The 10694-nt window shown below is 46.7% G+C and overlaps 1 protein-coding gene across 1 annotated transcript; it reads left to right on the top strand.

The window, feature by feature from the left end:
* Positions 1–2668: 2668 nt before the first annotated feature.
* Positions 2669–3106, top strand: LOC122037894. The gene has a single exon (XM_042597365.1). The coding sequence runs from the start codon at positions 2669–2671 to the stop codon at positions 3104–3106; it is 438 nt and encodes a 145-aa protein (XP_042453299.1).
* Positions 3107–10694: the final 7588 nt, after the last annotated feature.

The following is a 10694-nucleotide window of genomic DNA, read 5'->3' as shown; positions in this document are numbered from 1 at the left end:
TGCTCCCATATTCAATAAGGCTAAGTGTCTCGCCATGTAGTACTGGAAGCTGATTTTGGAAATAGATATTTAATTGTCTCCGTGACCTAGGTGATTTGGATCGAACGTGTTAAGTTTCGCAGGAGATCCAAGTTTAATTTAAAAGAACACATGGTAGCTAGGAAAAGGTTCAGACCTTTGTACAAAATTTTTGTACAGTGGAACCATTAGGTTTTCCGAGTAGCAACCAACCCCCTCGGCCTACAACGTCATCCTGGGCCGACAGACCCTCAATGAGTTCCGAGCGGTAGTTTCAACCTACTGCCAAAAGATCAAGTTCCCGGTAGATGACCAGGTTGGAGAAGTCAGAGGCGACTAGCTAGCCGCTCGGCGCTTCTACGTTAAGATGGTCAAGACTGAGGCTAGATCCACTCGAAAGGCTCCCTGACTAGAGGTAAGCACCATCACTGAAAAACTGCCTACTCTAGTTTATGAGGAGAAAGGGGAAATGCAAATCCATCCTCGCCGAGCGGAAGCAACAACTTTCATAGCGTCCGACTTGGAAGTTGAACAGAAGGCGGAGCTGATGGTCTGTCTCCAGTAAAACCATGACGTGTTCCCATGGTCGATGCATGAGCTCTCCGGGATTTCCCCCAGCGTCGCGTAACACCGACTTCACGTCCGACCAGACGCTCTGCCGGTGAAACAAAGGAAGAGAGACTTTAAAGCCGAGCAAAATTTGATCATCCGGGCGGAAGTAGAGAAGCTCCTGGAGGCCGACCACATGCAGGAAGTTCAATTCTCAAGCTGGCTCACAAACGTAGTGCTGGTTTCAAAGCCGAGTAACAAGTGGCGAGTCTACATCGACTTTCGGGACCTCAACAAGGCATGCCCGAAGGACTTCTACCCGCTGCCTCGGATTGATCATACGGTAGACTCCACTGCTGGGTGTGAGCTAATATGCATGCTGGACGCGTATCAAGGGTACTACCAAATGTTGCTCACCCGGGAAGATCAAGAAAAGATCAGCTTTATTATGACTGATGACACGTATTGTTATAATGTCATGTCGTTCGGATTGAAGAACGTCGAGGCCACCTATCAAAGGCTGATGAACAAAGTATTCTGACGGCAGATCGGCCATAACCTGGAGGTATACGTTGACCACATATTGATCAAATCTCTCAGAGTAGCTGACTTGTGTGCAGATATCAAGGAGACCTGCCAGACGCTTAGGGCATACGGGATCAAGCTGAATGACCAATAGTCCCTTGGGGAGGGTGTTGCTGAAACCAGAAGCATCCAGATGGCTGATCAAATGGACTACGAAACTCAGCGAGTTCGACATCCAATACCAACCCCGAACGGCTATCAAGGTGCAGTCCTTGGCAGATTTCGTCACTGAGGTACACAATCCTGCGCCCGAATTCATTTGGAAGATATATGTGGATGGTTCGTCTACTCGACGGGGGAGTGGGGTCGGTATATTACTCATCTCCCCCCAGGGCGAACGGATGTAGCTGTCCGTTCGGTTGGATTATAGGACAACAAACAATAAAGCCGAATACGAGGTGCTGATAGCCGGCCTTCAAGCCGCCCGACACGTTGGCGCCATCAGGGTCTTCATCCACTCGGGCTCTCAATTGGCCGCTCAGCAGCTAACCGGGACATTCGAGATAAGTAATGTGCGACTCAAGCTCTATGCCGAAGCCTTCGAAAAATTAAAAGTCAACTTCCGGGAGGTCGTCATATATAAAATCCCCCGATCGGAGAACCAAGCTGCAGACGAGTTGGCCAAGCTAGCCAGCTCGCTATCGCCGATCACCATATCACAGCCGATCGAGCAGGTATATTTAGTGGCTCATGTCGACCGAATGAAGGGATTCTCCTTTCCAAGTGATTGGAGAATGACTCTAGTGGAATTCTTGCGGTCAGGAGCTGCACCGTTTGATTAGGAGGAGGCTCGCACACTAAGGAGAAGAGCTGGTCGATTTACCCTGATCGGAGATCAACTCTACAAGAAGGCCTTCTCTAGGCCTCTGCTTAAGTGTGTCGGAGCGGAGGACGCCGATTACATACTGCAGGAGGTCCATCAAGGGTCCTGCGGAGGGCATCCGGGCGATCGCTCACTGACCAGGAAGATCCTATTGGCTAGATACTTCTGGTCGACCCTCCAAGAGGATGTCGCCCGGGCGGTGACCACTTGTCTGTCCTGCCAGAAGTATCATAGTCTCTCACACCGGTCGACCGAGGAGATGAAGGCATCCATAGTCTCTTGCCCGCTCAACCAGTGGGGCATGGATATTGTCGGGTCATTCCCCATGGAAACAAGTCAGCAGAAGTTCCTGCTCGTCTGGTGGATTATTTCTCCAAATAGTTAGAAGCTGAGATGCTATCAAGAATAACCGAGCAGATGGTCATAAAGTTTATCTGGCAGCATATCATCTGCCGATTTGGTATCCCCCGTCAGCTTGTCTCAGATAACGAAAGGCAGTTTTCTGGCCAAGGACTCAGAGAATAGTGCGGAGGATATGACATTCAGCAAGCCTTCACCTCGGTAGCCTACCCTCAATGCAACGGGCAAGCGGAGGTCGCCAACCGCAAAATTCTCAGAATCCTCTGCGCTCGACTCAACCATATAGGAGGTAGCTGGGTCGATGAGCTCCCCAGTGTACTGTGGGTGCTTCACATGACTCCCAAGGAAGGGATCGGGGTAACTCCTTTCCACCTGGTGTACAGCGTAGAAGCGGTCGTCCCCGTCGAGGTCGACGTTGAATCCGATCAGATACAACACTATAGCGAGGACAACACCGAGCGGATGCTCTCGGAGCTGGACTTGGTGGACGAGGTGCGCGCCAAAGCGGTAGTGCGACTGATGTCCTACCGGCAAAGAATGAGGCAGAACTACAACCGAAGGGTGATCCCAAGATCGTTTCAGATCGGCAACTTGGTGTGGAAGAAAGTAAAGCCGTTCGGCAACGTCTCGAAGTTGGAAGCCCCCTGGGGCGGGTCTTTTAAGGTCGTGGGAAAGCTCCGCTCAGGTACCTACTACTTGGAGGACGAGGATGAGAGACGACTAGAACGGCCATGGAGCGTAAATCATCTCCAGCCCTACCGAGCCGGATAAGAGGTGCACTCATGTAGTAGTCAATATTTGTACCCCAATAGCCCTATACTATGGTTGCAGGATAAGTAAAAAAGAACCCAAGGGTTTCAAAGTTCCGGGTCGAACGACTCACCAAATCATCGAGCGGCGACGTTAAACCCTAGTCTCCACCGACGGTCGAACGGCGACCTTAAACCCACGACTTCGTCAAATCGTCGAGCGGCAACGTTAAACCCTAGTCTCCATCGAAGGTTGAGTGACGACCTTAAACCCATGACTTCGTCAAATCGTCGAGCGGCGACGTTAAACCCTAGTCTCCACCGATGGTCGAGCGGCGACCTTAAACCCACGATTTCGTTAAATCGTCGAGCGACGACGTTAAACCCTAGTCTCCATCGACGGTCGAGTTGCGACCTTAAACCCATGGCTTCTTCAAATCGTCGAGCGACGACGTTAAACCCTAGTCTCCACCGACGGTCGAGCGATGACATTAAACCCACGACTTCGTCAAATCATCAAGCGACGACGTTAAACCCTAGTCTCCACCGACGGTCGAGCGGCAACCTTAAACCCATGACTTTGTCAAATCGTCGAGCGGCGACGTTAAACCCTAGTCTCCACTGACGGTCGAGCAGCGACCTTAAACCCACAACTTCGTCAAATCGTCGAGTGGCGATGTTAAACCCTAGTCTCCACCGACGGTCGAGTGACGACCCTAAACCCACAACTTCACTAAATCATTGAATGGCGACGATCAAACGCGAGTCTTCATAAATGGTCGAGCAACGACCTTAAATCCGAGAGGTACAACCCTACTGATTTTATTAGCAGTCGAACTACAACCCGAGCACTGTCCGCTCGGGATTATACAGTCAAAAACTTCGCTAATGGTGAAGGGAGCAAGACAGACTGGTGGTTGTGCTGATCGAGGGGATCAAGAGCGGGCATATGAGCAAGGAAAATTTGCGAAAAATAAGATCTTTCATTACCAAAAAAAAAAAAGTGGAACAACTGAGTGGCGGGCGTGCAGACATACTTCAAAAATTTTCTTACAAACTCTCCACCTCACTCAAGATAATCGAAGATGTCATCAGGCATCGAGTTGTTGAGCCGGCTGCGATTGATGATGCCATCAGCCAGGGCTTCGGGGAGGTGACCGTTCGCCTTAAGCTGACCGAGCGTCCCGTCAATAGCCAATTCAAAGGCCCGAACGATCCGACGGACGACCTTGTCAATGAATTGGTTCGAGCGGAGGTACTCCTGTTTCATCACCTCGAAGCGGCTGGGCTCGGCCTCCTGGTAGGTCTTCAGAGCATCATGAGAGGCCTCAGAGTGTCGTCAAGGGTCTTCAACTGCCCCCGAAGAGAAGCCTCTGTAAGTGAGAGGTTGGCGAGAGGTTGTCCCGCTTGACTACCAATAAGTCCTCAATTTATTTGAGTTTCTGGGCAAAATTCCGAGCCTCTTGGTTCTTCAGTTCTAGGTCGGCGATGACCCAGTTTTTCCTTGTCGTGGCCAAATCAATCTTCTTATCACAAGTCTTCACTTGTGCCTCGAGCTGGCCCAGCCGGATAGCCTGGTCGGCGGATTTCTTCCGCTCGGCCTCTAAGAGTTTGTTGGCCTTCTCCAAATCGGCCTGAAACTCGGCAAGTGAAGGCCCCTGGGAAGAGGATGCACCGCCTGAAAGCTTGAGCTTCTTCAGCTCTTCCTCCACAAAGGCGAGTCGTTGGCACATAGCCACGCTCTCCACCCAATACTGCAAGGAAACAGAAAAAGGGTAACGCCTACCATAGGTAAATTATGAATTGATAAAATACGTACCCCAGTGGACATCTGCAGGTGACTGTCCCGAGCGCTCCTAGCGACATAGTCGTTGCTCGGGTCCTCGCTTCCTCCCAGATATCGGCAAGGGGTTTGCGGATCAGAATCTTATGCTCGGGGATGGTCGGACGGGCACACTGCTCAAGATAGTCCTCTGTTGGAAGATTGAGGGTTGCGGTCACTGATCGCCGACCGCTTGGGTCCAACGAGAAGGAGATCGCCGGACCGGAAGGAGCGGCAGTCGACGTAGGATCGATCCTGGACCACAGTGGCCTCTGTTGGGTTCAGGACGGAGGCAGAGACACGATAGGTCGCGTGGCGATAGGCTCCGGAGGCAGATCGACCAAGGAAGGTGTCCGATCGAAGGAAGTGGCCTCCACTATTTCAGAGATGGCCGCGGGAGATGATGTACCGCCTCGCCCAGAGAGACTCACAACCAAGGTGGAGGATCGGGAAGGAGTGGCCATGCAGTGTCTTTTGCGCCTGATGAGAGGCTCGCCATATCCTGAAGAGCCCGACCCGCTAGTTTGGGCGGCGGGTTGCGCTCCGGAAGGGAGTGGATCACCCGCCACCTGTGCTGGCCGTCCAGCTGGTCTTGCCTTCACCCACAATGGGCGCTCCCTCGCTCTCCGCTGGTGTGCCTTCGTGGGAGCCGACTGACGTTAAGCCGAGGCTCGCCATTTCCTTCACTGCAACTGCCTCGATCTCTGCATCCTTGAGCTTGGTCAGACCGGCCGCACATGCTCGCATCATGATCTCAGCTGCAAAAGAAAAGAAGAAATCAGTTAGATTCTAGAGAGAAGGGTAAGAAATCCCATACCTAAGCTGCTCGGGAGACTCGCACGGATCAGACTCAACCCAAAGATGTACATAACGCCCTCCAGCAGTAGCTTATGGATGTTGTTTTTCTAATCAGCCAACATGTTCATGTTAGTTAGAGCCCTAGAGTCAATCATATGATGATTGTTGTATGGACTCATTGTATCATATTCTTATGTATATAAAGGCATTTGTTTTGGTTATTATTCTTACTTGTATTGGTGCCAAATAACTAAGTATAATAGCGTCCTTGAGTAAAAGGTTCTTATTTATATCAATCGATTGGTTGAATCGATAGTGAGATGGTATAGAGAATACTACTCTTAATCATTCCTAGTCAAGTATTAACATTCAGGGACAATGTTAATGCGACGAGACTAGCATGTAGGTCAACTTGATGACTTGATCTCACAAGTCATGGATATAGAGATATCAAGTTGACACATGGGTATGCATTGGAGAATGTATACTGAATGACCCGCCATGAGAAAGTATCATAGATCGTTATATGAGTGTCATATACTTTCTCATGTGGCTATTAGTATGACTATTAGTCCTTGGACCTGAAGTCACCATGGTTCCCTACATAAGGAGTTACATACTTTGGCTTCGTCAAACGTCACCCGTAACTGGGTGAACTATAAAGGCGATTACTGGGTATGTAACAAATTATGTGGAGGGATGTGAGTGATGTAGATGAGATCTATCCCTCCTATATAACGGGAGTGACATCGTTATTCTTGATAGAGTGAGACCACTAAGTGCATGACCATGCCCAAATGAGTCAATATGAGATATTGAGATCATTTGATTAGAGTGAGTCTACTTGAAGTTCAAGATTTAGATTGATCAGAGGATGACATCGTCTATGCCTCAAATTGATCAATCTAGATGTCAAGGATAGAAGGACACTTGTCATATATTGTAAAGAGTCACAATTAGTAGTCGCAAGGTGATGTTGGATCTCAACATTCTTATAACTTGGGTAGTAATGATGTGTTGCTAGATACCGCTCATTACTTATGCTTCTAAATGGGTTTAGGAGCATTGTCAACGTTACAAGAACCTATAGGGTCACACACAAAGGGCAATTAGATGGAGATTAGGTTCATTTGATGTACCTAGAGGATTAGGTTCATGTGATAAACCAAATTGGATTAAGAGTAATCCAAATTAGATTAATTGAGTAAGACTCGATTGAGTTAGACTTGAGTTAGACTCAAGTGAGGTTAGACTTGAGTTAGACTCAAGTGAGGTTAGACTTGAGTTAGACTCAAGTGAGGCTAGACTTGAGTTAGACTCAAGTGAGGCTTAATGATGATATTCATTGAATTTTGAATTCAATGATAAATGGAATTTAATTTGAATTTTAGATTCAAATTTTGAATGAGTTTCAAAATAGTCATTTAATGAAGAATATTAAATACTCATTAAGGCTCATTAATGAAGCTCATTAATGGTGTTAATGAGCATTAAGTATTTTCATTAGATGAAAATACTTAAGCCATTTTTACTCTTATTTTCATTATCGATCATTATTATTCCTCCTTGCTTCTTCTTCTCTCCCTCTCCTCCTCCTTAGTCGAACACCTTTAGAGTGCTAGCACACTCCAAGTGTTTTCTCCATCTCTATTGTTCGTGTGATACGTATAGAGGTGTGTCCACTTGAACACACTTGAGATCCGGCAACTTTTAGACGAGCGGGATTCGCGAAGGGCTTCGCTACAAGGGTAATCTCTTAACCATGTAGATCTAATGTAGATCTAGGATAGAAAAACATGTACACGATTTTTTTTTGTTCTTTCAATCTTCGCACGGATCCGATGACATGGGATTTCAAGGTTTTCGCAACGCAAAAAGAGGCTTTTACGGCTCGAAAATCCCAACAGTTCGCTACATGAAGATAATCCGGTCGGCTGTTGTACTTCTTCAGATCCGGCTGAGGGGGTAGCCCGACCTGCCAGCGTGTCCGAAAGCTCGGCCGCTCAGGGAGACGAAGGAAGAAGAAGTACTCCTTCCAGTGTTTATTGGAGGTGGGCATTTTGTCGAAAAACACTAGGCCGCCCCGAGACTGGAAAAGATAGGTCTCTAGTTCGTACTACTTGAGATAGTAGAAATAATGAAAGACTCGAGATGTTAGGGGAATGTTGTGCAGTCGGAACAGCACAACAACTCCGCACAACAGTCGGAAGGAATTTGGTATGAGCTGGGGAAGAGGAACGTGGAAGTAGTTACAAACTTCAAGGATAGAGGGATGGATGGGAAAGCGGAGGCCGACCATGAATTGGTCTCTGAACATACAGATGGTACCGATCAGCGGATCATTGGGTCGATCGGACGAAGAGGCTAGAATAATTTCATGGTCAGAAGGAATTTCATAGACACTTCTGAGATTCTCGGCGTCACCCGCGTCGAACCTGGTCTCCATGGTGGTATACCAGAGACTGGGAGCGGGGTCGGACGGCTGGGAAGAGCTGGCCATGATCGAAAAAGGGGAAACCAAGAGGATCGACGGAAGAGGTGGACGGAAAATGTAGAGGACATTGGAAGGACGTGAGAATCTGAAGGTACAGTAAAAAGTCGCAAAGAGCTTATAGAAAGAGGAGAGGAGGTCGCCATCGAGGAAAACAGAGGGTCCCCGGATCACTGGTGGCACAAGGAGTTGCCTGCAGCTATCGGAGAAGAAGACGCGAGGCGAGAAAACGGAGGTAACACGGTAGCTTTATAAAGATTGGGTTCGGCTGACCAGAGCCGTTCGATCTAGGGCACTGAAGCCGGAGCGCAGATCCAGCTGTTGAATTTAAACTGCGAACATCACATCAGCGTCTATCGCTTCGGGCGTGCGGTGACGGTGTCAGTGGCACGTGGCACACATCTATAGGACGACATTTAATGGATGCCATTAACAGGCATGGGTGCATGCTTGGCTTTAATGATCCTGATTTACACGAATTCCATGGGGATTTGGGTGACGCCAGCGTTGGCCGCTCTCGGCCTAGGATACAAATAAAATTTCTTGAAGTGCAAATATGCGGAGAGCCGATCAACCTCAAGAAGCTGTCTCAGGGCCGTCCGACACTCTTCGACAAACCGATCGGAGTCCAAACCAGCATAACGGTTGATCGACTAATCCAACTCAGACTACTTGTCAGCCAGTCGGACTTACAACCTCCTTCGACTAGACTTAAGGGGGAGACATGTGATTCGGTGGTAAGGCCGGGACCAATCAGCAGAAGGGTCAATGACATAATGGTGGTCAAAGTCAAGAAGGTCAACACCCCGATCGTCATCGTCCGATCGGAAGTAATAGAACCCGACCGGACATCAATACAGCTCGACTCTAGACCGAGCTTCCGACGCTTAGAAGATCAAGTATCAGCGAATCCTGATGCTGAGCGGTCAATCCGCTCGGACTTGCCTGAAATCTCAGAACCAACAGAGTGGAGTCACAGCCGAGTGGACAGTGGAAGGATAACCGAGCGGCTCTCTAGTTCGGCCCAAGAGCAAGGTCGCCTGGATGACTGAAGGCAGACCGAGCGGCTCTCCCGCTCGGCCCCAGGAGGGATAGCCGTCCGAATGGACGAGGATTGGCCGAGTGACTCTCCCGCTCGACCCAGAAGCAGACAAAGGGAGTAGATGGTGATATCCTTCTGGGAACCAGTACCACCGACAGGCAGCATGGCTGACGGCATGGTCAGGCAGAGGATCATCAGACGGAAGCTTCCACTGTCTTGTCAAGGATATGCTTAGGTTGTTAAGGTATGGTGTCAGAAACACCTTTCTGACACGTATTTTCAGGGTATGCTTTGAGAAGTATGCACGCCTCGAGAAGTGTGCACGCGTTCTCTAAGAGTCCTATATAAGGACTCCACGCTTCGACAGAGATATGAGATCTCTACTGTAGCTACTGTTACGCTGCTACTTTCACTTCTCTTCGTTTCCTCGCTTATACACCGTCGAAGGCTTACTTGAGCGTAAGAGGGTCATCGTCGGGGAACCCCACCCTGGCTCGGCACTGACGTTGCTGTGGTTGCAGGTCCCCTCAACTCGGAGTTCGTCAAAAGTCAACAGGAGTGCTACATCTCCCAACGTCCATCGCCTCGATTCTTGGATATGATCAAATATAATAAATGACAAACTTTATAAAATTTTTAAAGAGTTATTAAAATTTCAACTAATAACTATGATTATTTAAGATTTATTTAATGTAGGCATTCAAATTTGAAAAATACTTTTACTTTTTTAATAAGATTAGTGTACGGAATTTTATTTTTTAAGGCAGATAAAGTAATTATAAACCATTAAAAACAATTAGTAATTGATTTAATACAAGTGAGATTGAACACCAACAAGTTAAACAATATGCATTAATTATTTTTATTTAATATTAACATATTTTACCAAAGTTTGTTTTAGAATTTTTTAATTAAAAATAAAAGTAAAATAAATATTTACTATTATTTATTTTTGATACTTTTGAATTTATTAAATTTTGAATTACGTGTTAAATTTAATACCTTTTATTTTATTTTCAAAAATAAAAATTAAAATATTTTTAAAGAGTCACCACAACTGGCCAAATGTATTTTAATTAAGGACATAAAAGTATAACTATCACAATTCCCAATTGTCACATGGTATTCCATAATAGTCTCAAATTAAATTATTTTTATATTCTGTATTTATTGTTATTAAATAGTAATCACATGATTCACATTTTAGTATTCCATTTAATTTTTTAATAAAAAATCAGCCCTCAAGTTTACCCTGTTTTATAGAATACCTCTTAAATTTTTAAACAATTCGATTTTATATAAATTTTAATCTAAAAGTAGTAAAAAAAATTAGTTAGGAAATAATGTAATAGAGTTAAATGATACAAAAAAAAAGTTAGGAAAAAAATAAGAATGAAGGCAAACTGTGAGGAGCAAATTGAAAACTTCCATTGCTATGATTGACCTGACCTTATTTA

This window comes from Zingiber officinale, chromosome 1B, assembly GCF_018446385.1.
Source record: "Zingiber officinale cultivar Zhangliang chromosome 1B, Zo_v1.1, whole genome shotgun sequence".
Taxonomy (NCBI): Eukaryota; Viridiplantae; Streptophyta; class Magnoliopsida; order Zingiberales; family Zingiberaceae; genus Zingiber; species Zingiber officinale.
This window is presented reverse-complemented; position numbering and strand designations above follow the sequence as displayed.

What these genes read in the sequence shown, in the direction of transcription:
- LOC122037894 (XM_042597365.1), top strand. Translation starts at nt 2,669, where the DNA reads ATGACTCCCAAGGAAGGGATCGGGGTAACTCCTTTCCACCTGGTGTAC.